The sequence below is a fragment of the Lepisma saccharinum genome (assembly GCF_977018435.1).
Source record: "Lepisma saccharinum chromosome 12 unlocalized genomic scaffold, izLepSacc3.1 SUPER_12_unloc_1, whole genome shotgun sequence".
Lineage (NCBI taxonomy): Eukaryota > Metazoa > Arthropoda > Insecta > Zygentoma > Lepismatidae > Lepisma > Lepisma saccharinum.
In genome coordinates, this window is record NW_028142891.1 from 17,394,773 (window position 1) to 17,421,757 (window position 26,985).

Consider the following 26,985-nt stretch of genomic DNA (forward strand, 5'->3'; position numbering starts at 1 on the left):
ATTATGAATTAATACAAGATTGGATTTAAAAATCAACCAGCAACAGCATGAATAACTATGCAATACATTCTAATACATGGCCAACTCCACCATATCGCTGCAGATATTGAAATTCAGCAATGAACAGTGCAAAAAAATATAATGTCATATTTGTTATTCTGATTTAATGATACACGTGATACAGGAAACACACTAAAATTTAAATAGCCCATACTGTACTCATTATTTTTAAAAAAAGTAATGAAAAATTCCATAAGTGAACTTGAAATTTTTTAAAAAAATATTTTAGATCTGAATTTGAAAATTCAGGCACCAGGTGAACATTTTCAGATGTCATGGCGACTGGGTGCCCTGTATTTTTCTACCCCTGGTGTTTCCCATCATGTATTTTATCTAATCAATACTATTTCACCAGTGTGATTAACCTAAAGATGTAAAAAGTGACAAAATAAGTAAATAATGATGTGCATAATCTTGCTTTATGGGTTCAAAAATTGTAACCATATTTTAAATTTCATTATACCCTGTTGTAAAACTAAAATTCACTCTTTGGTCAGATAGGCTAATTGGGACTGTGCATACAGTTTGAAGTTGGATACACTGAAATGTACTTTCTGAGGGAATCCAACCCTGGAAGCTGTGATTGCACTGCAGCAGCTAACCATTACACCAACCAGGAAGCTTAGAATCACTCTGTGTCAAATATTTTGGAACAGAATATTTTAGTTAGTTTCTTTAGTTTAATCATTTGTGATGTGTGCAAACTTTGTTATCAATTGTTTAAGTATGTTGCAATGTGAACTTTCTATTCTGGTAGCATTAAAGTCAAGAACAAAATGTGGATTCTTTTATTTATTATTTTTTATTCATCATTAAAATGTGCTCAGTAAATTATAACCAGCTCGTGTTATTAGCCAATGGATAAATTGCAAGTTTTTTTTTGTACACACGACATTAATGTTTTTATGTGTGATACCAGTAGATTGTAAAATCTTTACCTTTTTTCTGCACAAAAGCTGTTTTACAACACCTTTTTGTACATTCTGAACATGGTATGTATTCTTTTTGAAGGTTACGTGGATGCCGCAATGAAAACATCTCTTCACTTGAGGGAGTACGAGGATATGGTAGACCCAGAGGACATTTACGCCATTCTCGCTCTGGCCAGTTGTGCCAACAGGGCGTTTGGAACATGCTCGAAAGCATTCATCAAATTGGAGTCCCTAGAAAAGGTACTCATGACAATTTTATTTATTTATTTATTTACCAGGTGACCACAATTAAAGTTACCCTTCTCAGAGCACTGAAACTTGGTATAGATCCTATGGAGACCAAATGCAAATTCTGACAAAAAAAAATGTTCAAATTTTCACCACCAGATGCAAATGTAGCAATGGAATAGCATGAACCAGCAATTTCAGTTTTTGTTTGTACGGCAGTGTTCAATATGCACCCTGTCAACGTGAGTGACCCTTTGGAAGTGAAAGACAGTGCAATCAATCAATGGTTGCATGAGGTGTTTCCTGTGCACCATATTTCACTGCCACATTTCCACCTGGTGGTGAAAATTGGAACTATTTTTTTTTCATCAGCATTCACTTCCTACCTTCTATACCAAGTCTCAGTCCAATCCTTTGCTTTGAACGGGCTCCAGAGGACTCTGAGTAGGACAATTTTAATAGTAGTTACATTTTTTTTTTTTTAAATACTTGCTGTAGTTATTTCAAAATATCACTTCCTGTCTGTCTGACTATTGCTATTGACTTACTGTATTTCTTCAAATCCAAGATGCATTGGATGTAAGATTATTGCAACATTTTTTTAGGAAAACAAAATTCATATTTAAGGCATACAGATATGCATATGGGTACTTTATTAGAAGAATACCGCACTAAATAACTGCTGCCAATGATGAATGGACACTTCTTACTTACCTTACCTTATCATCCGGCGCTACAGCTCCTGTCGGGCCATGGCCTCCTCCACTATGTCCCTCCATTTCTGTCTATCCTGGCATTTCTGTTTCCATCTTGTTACTCCTATCTTGTTTAGGTCCGTGCATACTTCTTCCTTCCATCTGCTTCTAGGTCTTCCTTTCCTTTTAGTTGAATATAGCTTACTCTCTATTATTCTTCTCGGCATGGCATCTTTTGGTAGGCGATATACATGTCCTATCCAGCTGATTCTCCTGGCTTTAATGAAGCGAACTATATTTTTATGTTTTATTAGTTCCTCTAGTTCGTGGTTGTATTTTATTCTCCATCCTGTTTCTTCTCTAGTTGGTCCAAATATTTTTCTTAATATTGCTCTTTCAAATACCATTAGCCTTCTTTCTGTATCTTTGATCAACGTCCAAGTTTCGGCTCCATATGTTACTACTGGCCTGATTAATGTATTGTATATTTTCATTTTTGTTGTTCTTGTTATTATCTTACTTTTCAGCAGATTTCTATTTGCATAATATGCTCTATTTCCTGCTCTGATCCTTCCTTCTACTCATCTTCCTATGTTATTTATTTCATTTATTTGATTTCCCAGGTATTTGAATTCATGTACTACCTCGAACTTCTTATTACCTATCTCTATTTCATTTCTTCTTTCTGGTTTTCGTGCTATTTTCATATATTTTGTTTTATTTATATTTACTTCTAGGCCCATTTCCTTAGTATAGTTCTCCATGTCTTTAAATACTTGTATTAACTTATTCATAGATCTTGCAATGATTGCTATATCATCTGCATAAGCGCAGATTTGTGAGCTTTTATTAAAGATGGTACCTCTTTGGTCAATCTGTTTTATAGCATCATTCAATGCTATATTAAATAGTGTAGTCGACAATCCGTCCCCTTGTTTTACACCTTTGTCAAATGTAAACTCTTCACCGATTTGTCCTTTTACTTTTACTCTTGCTGAGGTGTCCATCAGAGTCATCTGTACAAGTTGTAATTTTTTGGGTATACCAATTCTTTCCATTGCTTTAATTAGTTCTTCTCTTTGTACACTATCAAAGGCCTGTTTGAAATCTACAAATAGCATATGTAGTTCGCTCCCATGTTCATAATGTTTCTCTAATATTTGTCTAATTACAAATATTTGGTCTATAGTGCTCTTATTTTCCCGGAATCCTGCTTGATACTCTCCAAGGATGGGTTCAATTATTTCCTGTATCCTTTTATTTAATATGCTCGAGAATATTTTATATCCAACATTTAACAATGTTATTCCTCTATAATTGCTACAATTATATTTATCTCCTTTCTTATAAATGGCACATATAGTTCCTTGTTTCCATTCGTCCGGTAGTTCCTCCTTTCTCCATATTTTACTAATCAGCTCGTGTATTTTCTGGTATAGTTGTGCGCCTCCATGTTTAATCATTTCGGCTACCATATTATCACTTCCTGGTGCTTTATTGTTTTTTAATCTCCTGATTGCTTTTGTTACTTCATCTAACGTTGGTGGTTCTATTGTTTCTTCTTCCTCTTCTTCTGTTTCCCGTTCTGCATTTCCGGCTTCTATTCCATTTTCTCTTCTTGACAGTTTTTCTTTGAAACTTTCTGCCCACCGTTTTCTGATCTGACTTTCTTCATACAGCATTTCTCCATTTTTATCTTTACATCCTTCAATTTCTGGTTTATATTCTTTTGTAAGACTGAACATGGCTTGATAGAATTTTCTTCTCTCATTTTTTTTATCTAGTTCCTCTACTTCCACTAATCTTTGTTTTAAATATTGTCTTTTCTTTTGGGTACATATTCTTTTAGCGGCTCTTCTTAATTCTGTGTATCTTGCACAGTTGCTTCTAGTTTCTCTCTGTAACTTCTTATTTCTTGCTTCATTCTTCTTCTGGATGACCTCTTCGCATTCTTCATCAAACCATGGTTTTCCATATTCTCTTTTCTTTTCTCCTATTTTCTCTTCAGCTGTTTTTAGTATTATTGATTTTATATTTTTCCATTCTTCATTACTATTCCTCTCTTCTATCTCTTCTGTTTGCTCAGTAATTTTTTCATTAATGGTGGCTCTAAAGGTTTCACGCACCTCTCTATCTTTAAATTTCTCTGTGTCCCATCTTTTTCCTAACATTCTTTGTTTTCTTCTGTCCACTTTAACAATTTTTAATCTTATTTTTGCTCGCACCATGTAGTGATCCGAATCGATGTTAGGTCCTCTCAGGCTCCTGACATCCATTATCGATGACCTATATCTTTTATTGGTGAGAACATGGTCAATTTGGTTTACTTCTTGGGTTCCTGGAATCTTCCAAGTTCCTAAATGAATGTTTTTATGAGGGAAAGTGGTGCTACTTATTATCAAATTGTTTCTTAAAGCAAATTGTGTTAGATATGCTCCGTTTTCATTACTTATGTTGTGGAGAGTATGTTCTCCGCTAGCCTTATATGTGGCTTCCTCCTTCCCAATTTTAGCATTAAAATCACCAATAATTAAGATCTGGTCATTTTTGGATATTTTCTCATATGTACTTTCTAATAATTCATAAAATATCTCTTTTTTCTCTATCTTCTTTTTCTTCAGTTGGTGCATGTATTGACAGCAGAGTTAGATTTCTAAACTTTCCTTTTATTCTCAATCTACAGATTCCTCATTTATTGTTTCTATCTCCAATATTTTCTTGCTGGTTTCTTTCTGAATCATAAAACCAGTTGCAAATAATCCAGTTCTTTCTCTGGTTCCACTATATCATGGTAAACTCTGGTTTTCTTATAATTCCACTTCCCTGCCACCTTATCTCCTGTAATGCCATTACATCTATCTTATATTTCATCATTTCTTGTGCCATTTCCATCATCTTTCCTGCTTGTAGCATAGTTTGAGTATTCCATGTTCCAATCCTTATCTCGTAGTCCTTTAAAAGTTTGCCAGGTTCGTTTTCTTTATATCTTCCTTTCCGAGGCATAGTGTTTGGTTTCTGAACCATTTTTTGTTTTATAGTAAATCGTTCACCAGCTTCACTGTTTCCAACTCCACAGCACACAAAATAACTTTGCGTTTTAATAATCCGTCATGCGAGTCCCTTTTGTTTCTCACTCGCTGGCCACCTCTTTATTGGAAAGGACACACAAATAAAATGTACTCTTAACCCTCTGTACCTGCTCGAAAAAGTGGAATATTTTGTATGGTTTATGAATGTTTCCAGTTGTTTTACCTTGTGGAACTGTAACTTGCTCCTGCACAAGTGAATATAGCACCCAACAGTACATTCCACAACAGTAGCTATACTTTTACATCATTAGGTTTGGAACTGATAGCAATTTCTGACATGTTCTTTCGCTATTTTAGTGTGCATACAAACGTTTTTTATTAATAAAAAGCGGTGAAAGTACTCCTAGACGGTTGTTTCCTGCATGCTGGAACCAATTTTATATTACGTAAAACATTGAAATCTGTCGATTAAAAACAAAATTCAACATAATTCTCTTGGAGGTACAATGGGTAAATTGCCCCAAATGAACATTGTTTTCCATTCTTACTTCACTGCTAAAAATGGAATAACTCCTTATTGTGAAAATTTCATTGAGTGTATTTTTTTTTTATTGATATCAGTATTTCAATGAAATATCGAGGCAAAAACTTGCTTATTGCAAGTGGCAAATACTCCATTCTATAGTACATTAATACAGTACACTATTTTTCATTTGAACTTGGATAATTCAAACAGAAGTTTACTCCCCTTGATATTCCTATTGAAACTCGTGGCCTGGGCATGGATGTTTGTCCATTCATCAATTTCATCATATCTGCACTCATCCCCATATTCGCAAATTAGCCAAAAGTGACAAGAAGCAAAGAAAAAAAAATCAATCAATCAATCCTATTGAAACTGATGTTAAACATTGAAATGGAATTCGAATTATGGAAACTTTTATTGGGATAATTCGAAGGCAGCTTTCAAGAGACAGGGAAGTTTCTGTGTGCAGCTTCCACCTTCTCCTCAAAAAGGTGGAATTGGCCATCCTTTCCTGTTAAGGTATTCATCCTCAAAGGAACATCTCACTAGTCAATGTTCTGTGAAATTATTCTTATCTGCCCTCAGTTGTCAGTTGTGTACAAATTCGAAGCGTGGTGCGTATACTAGCTTGCTTAAGGTGACCACATGTCACATATTAGCTGGGACAGTCCCTTTTTTCAGTCTGTGTCCCAAATTTTTTTGAATGTGAAATGGGATGCCAAAAAGAATTACTGCAACAATACACCTTCTGCTATTACTATGAATCATGACAGTGGTTTCCAAAGTGTGCACCATGGCCCCCTGCGGGCACCATCTCTGGTTTACAGGGGAACTGCAAAACATTCCAGCATATTCGATCAATATGATTGTTCCAAATATGTGCTTATTTAGTATTTTTACACATAAAATGTTTTTGAATTTGAATTGTGTTTATTTTTTTTTTAGCTAACCACACTAACTGAGCATTGCAAATGTTAGATAGGCCTATATTCGCACTTGGGTGCCATGGAAAAATCGTGAAACAAAAAAGTTTGCGAACCCTGATCTATGACATTGTTGGGTAGAAATTATTTCAATGTCAACAATTCCAATTTTCTTAAAATATTGTAATTTTTTCTCTGTGTACCTGAAACTAATGCCCCACTCAATGAATGTTTTCGTTGATCTTATTGGAGAGTAGTTGTATGATGGGCTATACCCATTGCATGTCTGGAATGTGTTAAGAATTTTATTTATATGTATGCTGTGCTTCTTTTGATGTTTTCACATGCAGGTAAGACAAACCTGACATATGCCATTAAAATAAATATTTGTGTTAGAGAACTATTTTGATAATTTTTTTCCAGATCCCAGAGGGCAAGAGGCAGGAATATGAAGAGTTAGCTATGGATATATTTATCAAATACTCTCCCAAAGATTCAAGGAGTAACAGGTCGGAATGCACCAGCTGTGAAACAATGATTCCTGATTGGTAAGTTCCCTTTGATTAAATCCAAACATCATACAGTGCCACTGTATAGGTCTATTTTACATTCCCTGATTTTAAATTTACCCACGTTATACTTTCAGCAGGGTGTCTGGAAAGTCAGGAAAAGTTACTGTATGTGGAAAAATAAATTGTTGTAGTAATGCAATAGAAATATGTTTTTGAACAGAACAAAAGGACAAGCAAGAAATTTTCAATTCGTTGTGGGCGAGCACACATATCTATATTTCTCCCCGATGGCGCAGCATCCTCGGCTTGTATTCCAGACATCCCGGGTTCAATACTCGGTGGAGGCACATGGTGGTTCGGATTCCACTTTAAACTGTAGGTTGAGTCCCGATTAGCCTTCCTGTGCATACAGTGGACTTAAAACATCAAATCAATCAATCTAATCTACATTTGAAATACAACTTTCAACATGGGATTCCTCTTTGGATTTTGATGTTACTGATAATTTTGAATCTGAAGAGGAAGTGTTTAGGTTATTTTTCATTAAGTATTTCCATATTACATATTCAAAATATGTTTTAGGTAACTTTCATTATGATGTTTGACTTTTTCCTTTGTTTCAAAAATTTGTCCATATGTGAGAAATGTGTATAAAATGTAACATATCATCGCATCAATGCCAAAACCACAAATGTGGTAAATCTTACTTGATGTCATGAACAAAGCCATTTTACATTTCGATAAATAATGTATTCGGTAAAATTTGTGCCCATGTATGGCTATTTATTGGATCGTATAAATTACACTAGGCAACATGATTTTTGCCCCCATGAAAGTAATGACTGTTTCTAATGTGTTTTGTATTGTAGTAAGCGGAACTAATCCTCAAAATTCTCCTACACGTAAAAATTTTTCATAATGTCAATTTTTAATAAAATAAAATTTAAGGTATAAGGTATATGAACATTGGAAAATAATGCTAGATGTTTACCTGGAAAAGAAAGGGAAAGAATTACTTCATTTGAAAAGTTATGTAAATTTATATATAAGAGACCGGTACACCAAAGCGAGGAACTACCAGTTCCACCCCCCCCCCCCCCACACGCACATAGGTTGTGCAAGCAGACGGACGAGCCGTCAACATCAATCGACGTAGAATACCATTGTGACGAACAAGATGATGGTGTGCACCTCATTATGCATGATGGGCTAAGTGATCTTATACGTGATTTAAATTTGGGAAAAAGAGAAGCAGAGATTCTTGGTTCAAGGCTTCAGCAGTGGAAACTCAAAGACACAAAAATTTCCATTTATCGAAACCGTCACGAACAGTTTTCCAAGTATTTCACAATGTGAGAAAATATGTGCTTCTGTGTAGATACCGTTTCCTTAATGAATGAGTTCGGTGTTCGACATTCAGTACCCGATTGGAGACTGTTCATAGACTCCTCAAAATTAAGTATGAAAGCTGTATTGCTGCATAATGGCAATGTTTTACCATCAATTCCTTTATTCCATGCTCTAAATACGAAGGAAACATACGAAACAATGTCTGCTTTGTTAGCAGCTGTAAATTATAATAAATATGAATGGGAAATCTGTGCTGATCTCAAGGTTATTGCCTTGCTCACAGGATTACAGGGAGGTTTTACGAAACATTGCTGCTTTTTGTGCCTATGGGACAGTCGCGACACAAGTCGTCATTTTGTAGTTAAAGATTGGGGAATCAGGGATGAATACCAAATTGGAGAAAAAATGTGGAATATGTGTTGATCCAAAGAAGATTCTCCTCCCACCACTACATATTAAATTAGGATTGATGAAGAACATCGTGAAAGCCTTGAATAAAGATGGCAGTGGATTTTGTTACCTCCAAGACCTTTTCTCGAACTAGACAACAAGCAAAATTGAAGGAAAGTATTTTTGTGGGACCACAAATTAGAAAACTCCTGAAAGACATTTTTTTTTAATCAAAGCTCCAAGATGTCGAGCTGGCAGCGTGGAGTTTCTTCAAAGCTGTGGTGAATGGATTCCTGGGGGGAAAAAAAGAAGAGAACTATGAATTTCTAGTTTCAGAGCTACTGAGGTGTTACAAAGAAATGGGTTGCCGAACGTCTTTAAAAATTCATCTTCTACATTCTCATCTTGAATATTTTCCACAGAATTTAGGTGATGTAAGTGATAAACAGGGGGAAAGGTTCCATCAGGACATTTCTGACATGGAACGTCGTTACCAAGGACGATGGGACCCAGCCATGTTAGGGGATTACTGTAGGAATACGAAACGAGAAAGTAGCACTGAATACAAGAGACGTTCATTGAAAGGTAGACATTTTTTATATATTCTCAAGTAAACGTATGCTTTTGTATTGTTCAAATTTCCTTATCTGTAGCAAGCTAATTACTTTTGACTAGTGGTTGATTACTAATTCCCTTATAAAATGATACTTTGTATTATTTACATGTACTTACATGATGTACAATTCATGGCTCTGTACATTTGTTACGCATATTTCCATATATACTAAAATCTACCTGTAAAAATAAAATCTTGCGTGTTAGAGCTTTTTTTTTTTGTTATTTTTGAATTCAGCACACTTGTTTCCATAAGAGGCAACTTATTTCGCTCTGGAGGCAAAAAAAAATATTTCATTTGTTCCCTAGTGTTATTAGTGGGAATTCCACTCCTCACTAGCTGCTATTTCAGGAACCATGGAGCCGTGGAATGCAACGCACTGTGCTTTCATTGTTGGAATGCCATTTGCAAGATGTTATTTTCCACACTTAATGTTGGTATACATACATATGGGTGCAAGACTAGCACATGAATAAAGACCAACTCTTTATTTAATGTGTTATATCATTTTAAAAATCATCCGGTTTTCTACCCCACCCTGTATATCTTTAGAAAGAGGACATTTTGGAGATTTCAGAAAGGTTTGGTAAATAATAACGAACTTAGAACCGTATTTTCTGTATTTTTTGACCCTTTACTCTGCCGAGGGGATCATCAGAAAGTAACCCCGGGGAGCGAATTTTAAATTCGTTCTTATTTGACAAAAAATGTTACAACTCTTAGACTATTTGACCAATCTACTTCGGGTAACTTTTGTTTTGCAGCTAAAACATCAAGGCATGCAACCGTGCAGAAATCAAAATGCCAAAGCCAATAAGAGGGGTTGGATGGGTCACGACCCCCAACTTTGAATGAAAAAAATCATAAAAATGGGGAGTTTGTTTCACATATTCGATAATGTAATGCACCCAGGAACATGAAATGACTTTTATTCAGTTGAGAAAGGACCATTCTTTGAAAATAAGGCTCAAGTTTGCATCCCCTTCCCAAAATACGAGGGGAAGAGGGGGGCAAACTCCCAATTTTTATAATTTTTTTTAATTGAAAGTTGGGGCTGCAGCCTACCCCTCTTATTGGCTTTGGCATTTTGTAATCAGCTGCATGGTCGAAAAATTGAACATAATACGAGTAAAGGTTAAGTCTATGGGGGAAATGACATATTCAGGCCAGTCCACAAAGTGTTAATTATTGTCGCTTGCTATTTTTCAGGTGTGGGACGTGCCCAAGTTGTGGTACACCCTTCCCAACATGCATCGTCACAGGAAGACCACTGATGGATCTCACTGTAGCGTGGACGTGTCAGACGTGCAAGCATTCTGCGTATGAGCAGGACATAACCGTCCGCCAAAGCTGTCCTCTCTGCCACAACAATGTTGCTGTGTAGGCAGGGGAACTGTTGTTGTTTGTGCTTCAGATCTCAAAGTTATTTTTTCACCAAGGATGTCCACCCTTATATTTTGAACTTTGTCTCTCTCTTTCTCTTTTGATAGATATAATAGGGATGGGACAGATTAATCCATATCCTGTCAGTATTAGTCAATATTCTACCATTTTGTTATAGTTTCTACAGATGCAAACATACAGGGTCCAACAGGGAAATCTGACGTTTTTTCAAAATCATAGTACAAGGTTGTAATTTGATACAGATTTTTATTTTTTTATTCACAGCAAATAAATCATAACGAAAAACCTGGGTGAAGAAATGTCTATGTTTTAGAAATAATGTCATGCAAATGCACTCTCACAACCTGTCACTGAATTTCTGCACAGCACGTTGGACCATATATTGTGGAATTGCTGCTATTTCCCTACAAATTGTGACTTTCAGTTCTTCTGAAGTGCGTGGTTGTTCATGAAAAGTTTCCCTTTGAGGCAACCCCACAGAAAATAATCACATGGTGATAGTCTGGTGAGCAAGGTGGCCATGTCATGTTGCCTCGTTGAGAGGTGAGGTGCCTGGGAAACATTTGTCTGAGAATGGTTATCAATGTCTTCGCTATATGGGCAGTCGCTTCATCTTGTTGAAACAAAATTTGTGTGGGGTCAATTTGTCGTCTGCAAAATTCTGGCAAGAGAAAGTCGCTCGTTGCGTTCTACCTACATATTCACCATTTTTAAAAAATGTTTCCACAACAATGTACAGCATTCTACTGCTCCATGCCTCCGCCTACCGTCAGATTTCCCTGCATAATACCCTGAATAATCTCCATTCCTTAATATTCGAAAAGTAAATGTCTAAATATGCAGCTTCTTTTGCCTCCGAGTCATATTGTAACATACTAGGGTCATTTGGACAGTAAAGAACATTTTGCCATTTATTGATAATATTGCAGAACCGGAATATACATGTTTTGCTACATATTTTTACCTACTTCTCCACATAGGCTCCTTAGACATTGAAGCACTTGTCGTACCTCATCACCTGTAAAGAGTCTATGAGCAAGGTGCTCCTTCATCTTGGGAAAGGAGGTAAAAGTCTGAAGCTGCAAGGATTATCTTGAATGATAGGATCCACCTTTTATTTCAGTGCATCCGTGAGACAAGAGAGTCGTCCTGATTGCTCCGCATTATGAACATCTACTCGTTCTTAAACATTCTACACCATTTCTGGACACTTGCTGCATTCGGAACACCTTAGCCATAGATTGCAACAAGTCTGCGATGAATGTCACTGATTGTAACGATTTTCTCCTGCAAAGAACTAATCATGCCACACACCTTAGCGGCCTCCCATCTGCAAAGGTGGGAGATTATCCAGCCAGTTACGGGGTGATGTGGTCAGCAGGATGACCCCCAATTGTTGTTGTAGGTTATGCTACTCATTCTTAGCTCCCCAGTTTCCTCTTGATGGTGGGTGGCTAGCGGTCCCATACACAGGATGAAATCTCGGAATCAAAGTTCTTACGCTTCCCCTCCAGGAGACTTGAACCTGCACGCATCCTGTAGCCAGAGCCCAAAGCATGATGCCTTGGACCATACGGCCATGGTGCGGACTTACACCACACTGAATACAGCAAACGAATGACCGGCTGCAACCAAACCATTGCGCAGGCTCTATGTGCAGATGTACTTTACTTTCTGAATGACCTATGTACATGTAATAAGGAGATCAATGAATCATTCAGGTTTCTCATGACTGTTTTGAATTTTATACTGGATCGGTTATCAGTCAATTTCATATCAGTCCATCCCTGATTGTTAGCAACATGACCAACTCTCTATAGAAAGAAAGTACTTCTAATAGGAAGAGATGGAGATGAAATCCAATACTGTATTTTTGGAGTTATGTTCCTCTGGTTGTCACACGACTATATGTGAGATACGTTTAGAAGCTTTTAGGTGCATCACCTCTCATGCTCCATAAATTTATTTGCATTGGTACAGGATAATTTTCTCATTTGCACTTTTTTACCTATATGGATAATTCAGTTTCAAGATTGAATGTTACAATCCCCTATTTTCCAACTATTTATTGTAATTATTTTCTCTTTTCATGATTCTCATCTGTCAAATACTACATTTCACTATTTCGGTGCAACATAATTTTTGTCATTGTGAAAAAATGGGGAAAATGTATTTTTAGCACTGTCCGTATTCATTCTTTTACATTCAACCAAGACTAGCTTATTGTGGAAGAGGAGGGATTGGTTTATTGTAGTTACTCGGTGAGGGGGAGAGGACTTTTAAATTATATATCACTGACAATAGCTGGTGGAAAGTACTTTTTATAGCATTAAAAATCAGACTTCAATTAATTCTTGAATCTTTCGTGGTGACGAGTGATGAACTGTTTCACTGGAGATGTTGATGAGGTGAGCTCCAGAATACTGGATATCCCAAGACAATCACGATGTCATTACAGTTAAAATAGTTTTGAAAGAACATTCTCAAAAGCAAGGATTTGTTTACATCACAAGATGCATGCTTGAAATTTGTTTTGGAAGCAGCAGCTGAAAGTGATTTTTATTTATTAATTTATTTGGCGAGATTAGAGCAACTATGTACTTGTGTGAATTATAAAATAATGCACGTGTAGCAGAAAATAGGACAGTGAAATATATAAAATATACAGGGTGTGGCAAATTATATAGGAAAAATCAATATGCAGGGATATGAAAGCCATGAATTAATTAAACCATTTAATTTATTAATTAATACAAGATTGCACCCGAGTAGCCACGTCAATAACTATGCAATACATTGTAATATATGGCTGACTCCACCACATCACGGTAGCTTTTAAAATTGTAGTGGTATGTTTATTATTCTGTTTTAATGATACGCATGATATACAAATCACACAAACATTAAAAAACGGCAATTTTGGAGGTGATGTGAACACCACCATGCTCCGGCCACCTTTTCCCTGTAGGGTTGGCCCCAGGTACCCATTGATTTGAGGCTGGGTAAGCCACGGAGCTGTTTTATGAAGGGACAAGGCCAGAAAAATTCCCACCTTAAATCATCCACTCTTGGAATCGAAAGAAAGTGGGTATCACACGTGGCAGTTACTACCAACCACAGCTCCCACTAGTTATTATAAAAAAATTGAAAAAAACACGGGATGTAAAAATTCAGTCACCAGCTGAAAATTTTCAGGTGCCATGGCTACCGGGTGCCCTGTATTAATTTACCCCTGCAAATATGTACACATGATTGACATGCAATGGTTAATGTTACAGTGTATGTTCACCAATGCATGCTTCAATTGGACCCTCCCTGTTATGTGGTGGGAATGATACCTGTGATACTTTCTATGTGGTGGTCCAAGCTCTTAATTTTCTTAGCATACACAATGGCCACAAGTGAAAATCCAGAGGTGTTAGGTCTGGTGACCATGGTGGCCATTCGTTTATACAACCTGACTTTTGCCTCACCTTGTATATTAAAATAGTATTTAATCAACAATTTTATTCAGGATGGCAGTTGTTCTTTCAAAGTAAGAGTCAATTAGCTTTCATTCCGTCCATTTTTAAATTTCTTTACACACGTGGTGAAGTTTTTGTTATATTCAGAAACCTATATTCTGAGAAATTGTTTGTTAAAATTTCTGTGAAATGTTAGTTATAAATGAATGTATTTTTCTTGTATTGTGCAATTGTTTAATATAAAAATATGAAAGAAAAGTTGAATCTTATTATTTCTAGTGTAAGACAATACCAAAATAACATCCAAAATTCTTGACTTTTCATTAACCTTTTTTCGTTTTCCTAAACCTTGATATAATTGACTCCCACTTAGGTAAAGTTAGCAATTTAAAAAATATAAAACATTTTTTATATATGGAAAAACTAGTACTCACTTTTATCCACAAAGCTGTTTTTTTCTTTTTCGATTAATTTCAGTGACCACTGCCACCATCCTCGTTGGAACTTGCTGTACTGTTGCTTGGCAGACGACACAGACCCAGATGCACAGTTAACAACAGCGCACCTAACGGCAGCCAGAAAACTACAAAGAAAAGACGCATGCCAAACAACAGTACAACAAGTTCCAACAAGGATGGTGGCAGCGGGCACTGAAATTAATCGAAAAAGAAAAACTACCCCATCTCTTTTTTGCCAATTATGAAAACATTTTTTATTTAATGAAAAATCCCTATTGAAAGGTTGGACTAAATGAAAACTGAAGCTGTACTTGAACAAAAGAATTAGACTACTTGCTTCATCTATTAAGGCATGTAAAATTAATGCTTAACACTTTATTATGGATGGAGAATGCCCACATAGATGTCAATGAGGTTCAATGTGAGCACCTCTTGTAGCTCAGCATGTTGGTGTGAGGATGGGGTGTCGAACCAGTCCATAGGAAATTGGCATCGTTCATTTCAAATTACAAAAAATTGGAAAGCTTGTTATTTTTAATGTTAATAACAGAAATAAAGTTCACTCCGTTATTACTCGAACAGAATAACAGAGTAAAAAATGCATTAAATCTTAAAAATTGAGTGTTAAATACAGGAGCCAGTTTATGTTCTCCATTTTTTTAAACCGAAGAATAATTGGTTTCAAAATTACAAAAATTAGTTTTGTCAAAGAAGTCACACAACACTGTGACTAAACTTTCTTCCTAAGTTTTAAAGCTTTTTCTTGAATGAGGTTTGTGAAAGTGAATACAACATTGAATGACTACGCATTTCAGTACCAGTAGCTACATGAAACTTAAAACAATTTGTGCTGGATATTCACTCTCTTGGTGGATTGAATAGAAAAGTCTCCCCTAAGAATATAATAATAATATATTTGGGAAAAAAATTGGTTCATTTTTCTTTATAATAGTTATTGTAATAATAATCGCAGCATAATAAAATTACCATTTTTTACATGAATCTCACTGGTCCTCTTGCGCCTACAACTGGTCACTACTGGGTCACTCCACATCGGGCTATGGAGTAACATATGACTGGTCACTGGTGTGGGATTTTAATATCTTTCCTTTACGAGACGAGATTATGATGGAATATCTTTCCAATAAGTTTGTTTATTCCTGGTTTTATGCATTATTGGTGGATCTGGACAAGGTTCGCAGATGTAGATTTGGTTAATATGTTGCTCTTCCCTGTCAGTTGACCCAAGATATCAGCCTTTCAGCAACCGATAAAAGTAGGCCGTAGAATTAACAAAATTGGCATTTTTGTATTAAAACATTGTTTGTAGGATTCTTTGACAATTTTTTTACACAAGTTTTCTATTTTTTTTTTTTTTACATCATGTAATATTCCAATTTACAAACTTGTACATAAAATATACAGGATGCGGCAATGAATCAGGCGATTTTGCAACACTGGATATAGCTAGTAGTTGCCTCAGAGGTAACCATCTTGCAGCCCCTGCTTTACCATTCAATTATGGTGGAATTGTGAAGTAGAAGTCAGAATATTTTAATATTATAGTTATGACACCACATTACAGTAATGCTTATTTTAGTTCTGTTAACCTAAGTCAGAATATTTTAGTCTTCCAACGTTACAGTTACGAGTTCAGGTAAGGGGCTGGACCCAGTATAAAGTGATGGGTGCAAAATAGCAAAGTGCTGAAGCACCCAAAATTTTAAATTCAAATTCAAATCTAGCAAAACAAACCTCTGGAACTTGGTGTTTTGTTCCCACAGCATTGTGTGGATGTCCAAAACCAGCCACTCCTTCCCCACCCGCAACCCTGCACGAATGATGCAGCACTGTTCTTCCTGTGGGATGCAGCAATGTCATCTGGTGGCAACATGCGGCACTATAGTCTACTTTCACACAAACACTGGACACGCAAATCAAATTGCTAGGCATCCGAAGTTATGGGATGAGTGGCCAATCATTTTTCAACCAACGTAAATAATTGCACTTGTCAGGGGTCCTGGACTTCGATGTATTTGGTGATGAGGTTGTTTTGAATTGCTCTCATGAGAAAAAAAAAAATAGGTCTGCAGCTAAATGTAGGCTGTAGTCATGTTGAAATTGAAAATTATTCCAGTAACTGGACTACATCATGAAGCTAACACAACGTAAAATTGTTCAAAGCGTGCAAACGGGGCGATGTTTTTCCCAAGTTCATCCAGTGGAAAGTGCAAAATAGCAGTTACAGAATGAAGAACGTCATTCATAATTCACAAAAACGTGTGCTATCTTCCATCATTTCCGACAAACATGCCGAAATTCGCAGACTATCTCACGTGTGTGAACAACAAAGAAATAGACTGGAAACCACGCTAGGTGGAAACATAAAAGGATAACGTCAAATACATGCTGCAAATCTTGGAAAACCAAAAAACGAGATATCTCGGCAACAAACTTCACCACCTGGGAGGAACATGGCCGAGTGAGAATACGATTAACCCAGATGGCGGACAAGGAAAAAAACATAAATCTGTCGAATCTCTTGATCCCAAACAAATTCAAAGCACTACTTGCCTACGGTGATAAGTAGGGAACGGAACTTTAGGTAAAAAAATGTTTTTTCTGCGATAAGATAGAGACCCTCATTTTTGCCAAAATTCTGATCATAGCCTTATATGGCAACACAGCAAATGTTATTTTACATAAAAACACACATTTTCCAGTTTTACGTATGTAAATACATATTTTGCGAATTTTCATTTTAAATACATAAAATTGCTCATTGACTTCAGCTTCTTCGAAGAAAAAAATGTTTATTCTCCGCACCTCTTTCATATCGAGAGTGCTAGGTTTGTTTTGTATTTGAACACGCTCGCTTGCAGACTTCTGGCGCCTCGCCTATGATCCTATTGGGAGAAAATAGCTGTAAGTAGCATGGGGTTGGCTACACGTAACGATAGCAAGGCTTTTTAACGAAGCAATGCAGCTATTGTGGCCAGAAGGCATAAAATTTGACAATGTTCTTCTCGTGATAGATGCTGCAGCTTACATGAAAAAAGCTGCAGTAGGCCTTGCCGTTAGCTACCCCAAAATGATGCACGTTACATATGTGGCTCATGCGTTGCATAGAATATGTGAAAAGATAAGAACTATTTATCCCAATGTCGATAAACTGGTTTCAAATGGGAGGAAAGTTTTTATCAAGTCGCCTAGAAGAATAGACATTTTTAAACAAAAATGTCCTGAGGTTCCCCTTCCCCTACACCTGTAGTTACATGATGGGGCACTTGGTTGGATGCAGCTGTATATTATGCACAGAACTTTGAAAAAATTGTATCTGTTGTAAATTATCTCGACAAAGAAGAATTCTGCAAGAACTGTTGATGGATCCCTCCTTACAAGTCGAATTGGCATACATCTCAACAAACCTGTCCTTTCTCTCTAATTCCATATGAAAGCTTGAATCGTCCGCGAACACTTTTTTGCAGTTTCCGTGGGTGAAGTCCTTATAGTAGAAACGAAACTGAAAGAACTCACTGGATCTAACGCACAAGTCTAAATGTCTAAATGTACAGAATTTTTGGGGAAAAACCAAGGTTTTCAAACTTTGTGCCAAATTGCACGTGTTTTGGAAAGTGATGTAGAGGAAGAGGAAGCTTTGGAAAACTTCAGCGTTAGTGGCATTTCGTGCTTCAAATATGCAAGAATTGTTTCTTGTGACGTGGAGAGCTCTTTCTCACAATATAAGATGCTTTTTAGACATAATCATCACAGATTTACAATGGAGAATTTGGAAAAAACTATGATGATCCACTGCAACTCTTCCAAAAAAATAGCTCGCTAAGAGGTAATCATTTAGAAACTGATTTCAGGTGTTTAAAATGCATGTTATAGTTTGTTTTTGTTACCAAATGTTTCTATTTTTGTCACATATTTTCCTGTTTTTATCACATATTTTCCTGTTTTTATCACATATTTTCCTGTTTTTATCACATGTTTTCAACATTTATGACACATATAAAATAAATATTTCTGAGTTATTTGGCACATAAAGTTCCGTTCCCTAGTGATAAGTTTAACGTACAAAACAGTAAGCCCTCCACCCTCGACCTCATATGTGTGGCAGAAAAAGCCGCTTGTTTTGCCACCAAACCCCAAGATTCAGAAAACATCAGAATGTCAGCAGCCGGATTTTTTCAAAAAGTGATGACCAACAGTGAAACCATGAAACCTAATCCAGTGCACCAAGAAATCTCTTCTGTTCTCTCCAAGTTTGGCAAATGGCTGAACACCAATGAAGTTTGGTGTCTAAAATCTGCCAAAACGAACCAGTTTGTAATCATGCACAAGGGCAATTTCTCTACGAAAGTAATAGACAAACTAAACAGTGACTCGTACAGTGTCATCAAAAAGGACCCCACAGACAGGTACAATAGAATTGTGAAAAATGCAGTGAAATCTAGTGTCATACTCAGTGAACAAGACCACAAATTCCTTTTCAACCCCCACCCCTCACCTGTCATTGCCTATGGCATTCCCAAAACTCATAAACCTGGAATCCCCATGCACCTTATAATAGCTGGCTTCAATTACCCCATGGTCCATCTAACAAACTGGCTAAAAAACAAAATATCTCAATTCAACCACAAACTAACGTATGTGTTCCGCAACAGTGCCGATGCTAATAATCTGGTGACTTCAACAGTGCAAGCTGACAGTGCAAAATTAGCCAGCATTGACATAGTAGATATGTACAGTTCAATCCCCATAGACCTAGCGCTGCGTTCAGTTGAAAGATGACTGACAACAAACAGAATCCCTGCTCTAGATGTACAAGAGATAACCAGGCTATTGGAAGTTTGTCTAAAACACAATTACTTTCAGTTTGAGGATAAATTCTACAATCAATCCGAGGGCCTTGCGATGGACAACCCGCTATCAGCTCCTTTAGCCAACATCGTCATGCACCTGGCTGAAAGAGAGATACTCCACACTCCAGAACTACAATACATCCGATATCGAAGGTACGCAGATGACACAATAGTCATATACAAAAAGACAGAAGAACTCAACCTTCTAGTGAACAAGCTAAATAGCATTCACTCCAGGCTCAACTTCACCGCAGAACAAGAAAAACGTGGTAAAATCAACTTCCTGGACATCACCATCAGCTCTGCACTTAACAAATACACAACCACTGTCTACAGAAAACTGGATACAGGCAACCAGTACACACATGCTCTCTCTAGCCATCACCCCAAGCAAAAAGCCAATGTGTGGCTGAACTTTTATCGAAGAGCCTTCTCCTACTGTAAATACAGGTCGGACACCCTAACCAACCACAATCAACCTCCAGCGGCCAATATAAATGGTTTGCCTTCCCCTACCATCTCACCACTTCCAACCGCATATCCAAAGCCCTTCTCCCATATGGCATCAAAGTAGTGCACAAACCCAATTCCAAAATAGCTGATAAACTGAACAAACACCAGGTTTTCATTTTTCACCGGGTGGGCAGAAGCTGTGTATTGATAGATTAGGATGGGCAGTTATAAACGTAAGGCCATATATATGTATGACATATACGTATGTTTTCATTCATTCATTCTTTGTTTTCTGCCTAATTGCAGGTTTTTCACTGCAATCTTCAGCTTCGTAATAGCATACGACTCGGTTAATTTAATATCATCCATAAGCTGATATCTCTTTCTTCCACGCACTTTTCCTCCTAGGCATCCCTTAGCAGGCAGTTCCTTCTTAGACAGTGTCCTAACCAGTTTCTTTTCCTCTTCTTGATGGTCTCCAGTATAGATCTTTTTTCACCAACTCCTTTCAGTACGGCTTCGTTTCTTACCTTGTCCGTCCATTTTACATGTATATGTATCCCTTCCTCTCTTACACTCCCAATTTCCCTACACTTTTTTTCCTTTACTTTTCATCTTTTCTTTTTTACTCTTTAATGCCTTCTTATATCTTTCTCAGCTTGCTACCTCTTTCTCCCTTTCACTTGTTCCATTTTTCAAATGTTTCTCTTAACTTGCACAAACACATCTTGTTCCACTTCTTTGTCTCCGATGGACACAATTATTTCAAGGAAGTTTTTGTGTGTGGGCAGCCATACGTTCTAATCACATTCTTTCATTCATGTCAATGTAGTGAAATAAATATGAATAGGTTGCATCACATTTTGTCCTTCAAGTGCAATGGTAGACAATGGTGAAGAATAAAATTACTTTCTCGTAATTTAAATGCATGTTCCTGATCATTTTATTTTCATCATATGAGTTTTTGACTGAAACTTGGGGGTTAATGATCACTTTTCGTGGCTTGCAAGGTTATTGCAACTGACAAATCTATCTGAATGAACGTTTGCAGTAACGGCGATCGGGTGCCAAAACTTGGGGACAAGGACAGTTTACTTTTTTGGTTGAAAAGTCTTAGCATTAAGATGCCATGGTGCGGGTGCACCAAGTGGCAAAATGTTGCGAGGGGAACTTTCCCCCTTGCTCCTCCTAATCGAAGCCACTGAATATTTGGATTAAAATTAATGTCTTATTGTGAATGTATATACACACACACATGTCTTCATTCTGCATATAGTATCCCAAGTCTTATGAAAGACTATTTTGACAAAACATCACCCAAAAGTAATGATCAAGTAACATTGAAAAATCTGTTAAGAATTGAAGAGATTATTTGCTAAGTTGTTATTCGTTTTCTGAAGTTAGTCTTCGTTACTTATGCGGGAGAAGTAACACACATATGGTTAGATGAACACATGTACTGAGGTAACAAGAAAAAGATAGTTTATATTTTGTAGAATTTGATTTTGGACACAAGGAATTCATCGAAATTGATCACCATACCTGGTAATTCATCTCTTTTTCACAGATGACTTGCGTTGTAAGGCGCGACCTTTTCGAAAGCTTTAACTTTAATCTTGCAGGTGAACGAATCTCTGGCACCTGGAACCACAGTAAAAATAGTAATTTGTGGTGGGTTGTATTTTCAATGTCTGCGTGCATTTGTTTTCACCCTTCGTCACTTTCACCTAATCAACATTGAACCTCATCGTCGCCATTAGCCAAATTACTTCACGTAGAACAAATCAGTAGAATCAGAAACAACTTACTCTTCCAAAAGTGGAGTTTCATTAGTTCATACCACTTCGAAAGTTGAGGTGGTAGTTTCAATTTCACAGTGTTTCATTGTTGGGTCAAGGCAGCTAACTCCGTGAACAATAACGTTGTTTTCCGAAAGTCTCAAACATATCTCTCTGGCAATACACCCTTTTAAATGAACGCATATTCTATGGTGATAATATAACACGTTCCCTGCGAGTTATTTCTATATATTTTATCTCCAATGACATAACGTTGGCGGCTTATAATGAAGAGGTTCTGGCTTCTATTGCCCCCTCCCCTGGTGGAAGCACAATGCACACTGGTTTGGACTTCGGACTCCAATTTAAACTGTAGGTTTAGTCCCGATTAGCCTATCTGAGCATAAAAGTGGATTTAAAAACAAACGAACAAAATTTTCTAATGGATACTTCATGACACCTTTTTCTTTACTTCATCTGCATCTACAGATTCTGTTGACCTTTTCGCTGAACCTCTGATGCTTCGAAAGTTTAAACAATTTTTATCGTGATTAGTTCTCTGACGCCCTCAAAACAAAGCTTTCCTACCAACCCCTTTCTTCTTTTGATTCTATGTAAGTTAATCACAAGAAAAATCGCATGAGTAACGTAACGGATAGGCAAAATTTATGTGTGGAACTAGGATTTCTAAATAGAATTAGCAACCCATTATCAATTCAATAATTCTGTTGCTTTTCCCAAACCCACGTAACTGTTACATCCTCGGTATTGTAGTCATTATTGTCATTACTTCTTCTTAGTGTTTATTAGTAGAACTAATACAAATTGTTGTTTGTATACCACGTAGATATTTGAAGATGACATGTATGTAAAATTGCAATGAAATGAAGAAAGAGACACTTCTGGACCAAATTAAAAAGTTGAAAAAATTTATTGTGTTGCTAATTGAAGCAATGCTAAGATGGGTTTTTATTTGTTTATTTAGAGATTATTTTATCATACGCAGGCTGGGATTTATACAGGGTGCTTGGAAATTCCCCTTACAAAATCCTAGGGCTAGTAGAGAGGACTGATTAGACAATATTTGGAATAGGAACCCATGTCCGGAAACGTACAGTTTCCGTGCTACAACCATGACAAAGTGTCGGAATTGGCTGTGTTGGTATGCAACCAGGTAGGCAGTACATGACGTCAGAAGAACAGCTGATGACCTAAAGTGTAATCATTTATTACAACCATGTCAAATGATGTATTACGTAAGGTACAGAAGTGAATGACGTGTGACTCAGTCCATAATAAACAAATTTATTTGGTAACAATGCCAAGGAAACAAGAAATAAACGTACTATTCATTGCTCACAATAACACCTGTGTCGACAGTGGAACGCAACAACTTGTTTCTGTCTTCTGCACTGGATGTGTCGCATACGGCACTGATGTGATGACCACGAACGTCGTTGCACACATTGTACCGACGAATCATATTCCGGTACACTCGCTCCATCACATTGGTGTCCTGTCAATCTCTTGTGCAGCTATCATAACTCCTGCCAGCAGTTCGTCCTCTGTGTCTACAGAAGTCTCGTACACCATACTCTTCATACGACCCCACAAGAAATGGTTCAATGGCGTTTACATCCGGCGATTGTGGGGGCCATGGCCTATCCACCTTTGCCCGAATTTTTGGTTAAGATGTCTCGAACGTCACATGTAAAGTGAGGCGGGGCCACATCGTGCTGAAACCACAGTTCCTGACGGACGTCACATGTCATCAGGCGATCTTCTGACGTCATGTACTACCTATAAGGTTGCATACCAACATAGCCAATTCCGACACATTGCCATGGTTGTAGCCCGGAAACTGTAAGTTTCCGGACATAGTTTCCTATTCCAAATATTGTCTAATCAGTCCTCTCTACTAGCCCTAGGAGTTTGTAAGGGGAATTTCCGAGCACCCTGTATATGTGAAGGCCTGGAGCTTACAACACGAAGACCTTTCTCCAAAATTTCAGTTATAACTTTTCGCTAAGCTACATGGGGTGGTTAGTTGTACGTATTTCTACATTTTTTCATCACATCCGAAGTACCTCCTTTTTTTCTTTATGCAGTACTTTTCCAAGCAGTTTTCCCCAGAGAAGGCCCAGAACTGCAGCCCTCAAGGTTACCCTAAATCCTGATCTCATCTTCATAAAAAAGTAAAGTGCTCCCCTGTGCATAGCACCATGCCATGAAGGCGTATAGGGGTGTGGGGGTCGTGAGTGGGGGTAATGTGATCAGCATCATGCCCCTGACCGCCTTTATCCCCCAGGATTTTCCCCAGGTACCCATGTTATTCGATGCTGGGTGGGCACCGGGCATCTTCATACCCTGCATAATTTTGCACCTCCTAAGCCTACTAGCTGCTTCTAATCATAGAAGTATTCAATTGATGACAGTTTATTTTGTTTCAAGTTCTCTAGTAATTTCTTTTGCTTTCTAATGACAAAGTTAAGACAGATTTTTATGGGATCATGATATGTGAACTTTTCTAGTATAGATAATATTTATGAGTAAAATATACATGTAATGAACACCAGAATACACTTACTTATTCAAACATTCACATATCCACAAGTATTATGTACTTGTTGAATTTGATTGGGTGGGAAAGCAGGTGGGCACAGGAATTTTTGGGTGGGCGCTTGCTCACCCATGCCCACCCCTGTCGCCGTCCCTGACAAACACAAACGGTACTTCCTCTCCCCCTTGATAACCCAGGTGTATAGGATGCAGTGTGTGAATGCAAGGCACATTACATCGGCAGGTCCATCAGATCTGTCGATGAAAGACTCCCACAGCACCTAGCAGATGCGAAAAAAGCCCAACCCACCACTGGTCTTGCTAAACATATCAAATACAATAGCCATAAAATTCAAAAGGTTCAAGTCAAACACACTGCCAACACGCTCGTAGACACCAAAATCAAGGAAACGCACGCCATAATGCACTTCCTGCATGAGCTAAACATAGCGGACAAGTGCACCACACTTGGATTCCCCTACAACAACAGTTATGGCCCGGAAATAGCAGACAACACACACCCAGACACACAGTTAACAACAGCGCACCTAGCAGCAGCCAGAGAACTACAAACAAAAGACGCACGCCAAGCAACAGTACAGCAAGTTCCAACGAGGATGGTGGCAGTGGCTACTGAATTTAATTGAAAAAGAAAAAACAGCTTCGCGGATAAAAGTGAGTACTAGTTTCTCCGTATTTATAACTTTTCATTTAAGATTTTTTTCGCTCCTTCTGTTTTTAGTTTTGCAGCTTTTTTTCCTACACAATTGTTTGCAGCCAACCTCAGTGGCGAAGTGCTTAGCACTGGGGATGGCTGAAAATATCCAGATCCAAATACTGAAAAATTTAAAATCTGGATTTGGAAATTTTACTATTTGGATCTGGATTTTGTATTTTTTTTTCTCTGCACAAGCACTAACCATTATCAGTGTGATGCCACACTTCGTTACAACAGTTTTAGTCAAGAGAGTTCTTAATGTGCTCCTGTGTACGTGAGCAATATTTTGAAGAGTTTCGCACAATAACATCCTTTGGTGATTACTAGAGCTAGGAATTTTAGGTGCTGCACCTTAATTTTTTTTGTGTGAAAATGGGTAAAAAAGTGACTCATCCCCAAAATAAGCACGTATTGAACTCTTCTCATGGTGTTTCGGTTGCACCTTTTTCACAATCTCAGAACCTTTTGCACCTTTTCGCCCTTTTTGAATCTTTATCATTTTTTTTAATACAACTCGCGCACTATTTAACCCCACCCACATTCGAGGCACGGCTTCTTGGCACGGGATTCTTGTTTACCACACAACAATGAATCGGCTTTCTTCAGTTCTTGGACGTTAATGTAGTAAGAGCGTGGACTTTAAACAGTGCCAACAATGACGCGTTACAATTGCTAGTGCTCTTTTTGTCCTATGCTGTATTGTTTACGAATTGTTGTAGGAAAGCTGTTTTGATTTTGTTTCCTTCTCCCGTCAGTGAGCAAGATAACTGCAGTCTGTGATCGACTGATCGATGCATCGGATTTGCTTGTTCACCATGCCAAAACATGAAGTAAATGTTGGGAAACTTCAGGACATTGTTAAACAGTTTAGCGGTGACGGCATTCAGAGCGATGGATCTGTTCTGAGGTGTGATGTGTGTGATATTTCTATTGCTGTAGATGACAAACGCCAAAGCACTCGGGTTGTGCAGCATCTACAAAGTGGGAAGCACGTCAGGAATAAAGAACTACGAGATGGTAAAGGTGGGAAGCGACACCAATTCATTGGTGAAGCGCTTGCATCTTTGAGTTCCAGAAATACAAATGAATTTTTCAGTGAGACAGCAAGGACGTTTATAGCATGTGGAATACCTCTTTCGAAACTTAACAATCCTGTCATGAAATCATATTTGCAAAAATATACTGGGAAGTCAGTTCCAGATGAGAGCACCTTAAGGAAATCTTACCTTCAACCTCTTTATGAAGCTAAAATCTCGCAGATCAGGCAAGTATAGTAGCTGACCATCCAATCTATTTCATACTAAATGAAACCACAACACAGGCAAAACAGGTACATTTTGAACATTTTAGTAGCACCTCTTAATGGACATCAAATAAAACTCATGCTTTTAAAAACTTATTTTCTCGGCAAAAGAGATAATGCAAGTGTAATGCAAAGTTTCAATGATGCATGTTTTGTATTGTGGCCGGAGGGCGTAAAATATGATAGTGTGTGGTTAGTTCTTACAGACCAAGCATCTTACATGTTAGCTGCATTTTCTAATCTGAAGAATATGTATCCTAACTTAAAACATGTGACCTGCATTGTTCATGCTTTGCATCGAGTTTGTGAAGCTCTTAAAGATGAATATACATATGTGAACGAATTTGTTTCTAGCATTAAGAAAATACTGAAAAAGGCTCCTTCTAGAATACACTACCACTCCACTACACTCCACTACCACCCTCTCCCATCCTCACTAGATGGGGTACATGGTTATAAGCTGCAGTGTTTATTTGCAATCATTTCCATACAATATCGAAATTTTTAGATGCTTTGCCTAGTGATTCCTCAGCTGTAGAAAAGCCAAAAAACTTGCACTTAAACAGGAATTGCAAGATGAACTCTATATTGTACATGGCTTCTCTTTCCTTAACACAAAACTGGAGGAGCAGTGTCCTGAAAAGGAAGCACAGTGGGCTGTTTTGATGGATGTGCAACGAGAGCTGCAAGGGGTCGGGAAAGAGAAGTTAGAACAA

The 26,985-nt window shown here is 37.5% G+C and overlaps 1 protein-coding gene across 2 annotated transcripts in view; it reads left to right on the plus strand.

Annotated features, from left to right (window-relative positions):
- Positions 1-14,354, plus strand: part of Oseg4 (intraflagellar transport protein Oseg4) — a 134,603-nt gene extending 120,249 nt beyond the window's left edge. For both annotated transcript variants that reach the window (XM_083115762.1, XM_083115763.1), the window contains 3 exons: positions 1,072-1,232; positions 6,817-6,941; positions 10,471-14,354. In XM_083115762.1, coding sequence (XP_082971888.1) covers positions 1,072-1,232; positions 6,817-6,941; positions 10,471-10,645 — 461 coding nt within the window. In that variant the 3' untranslated portion in view covers positions 10,646-14,354. The remainder of the gene's footprint in view (positions 1-1,071; positions 1,233-6,816; positions 6,942-10,470) is intronic.
- Positions 14,355-26,985: the final 12,631 nt, after the last annotated feature.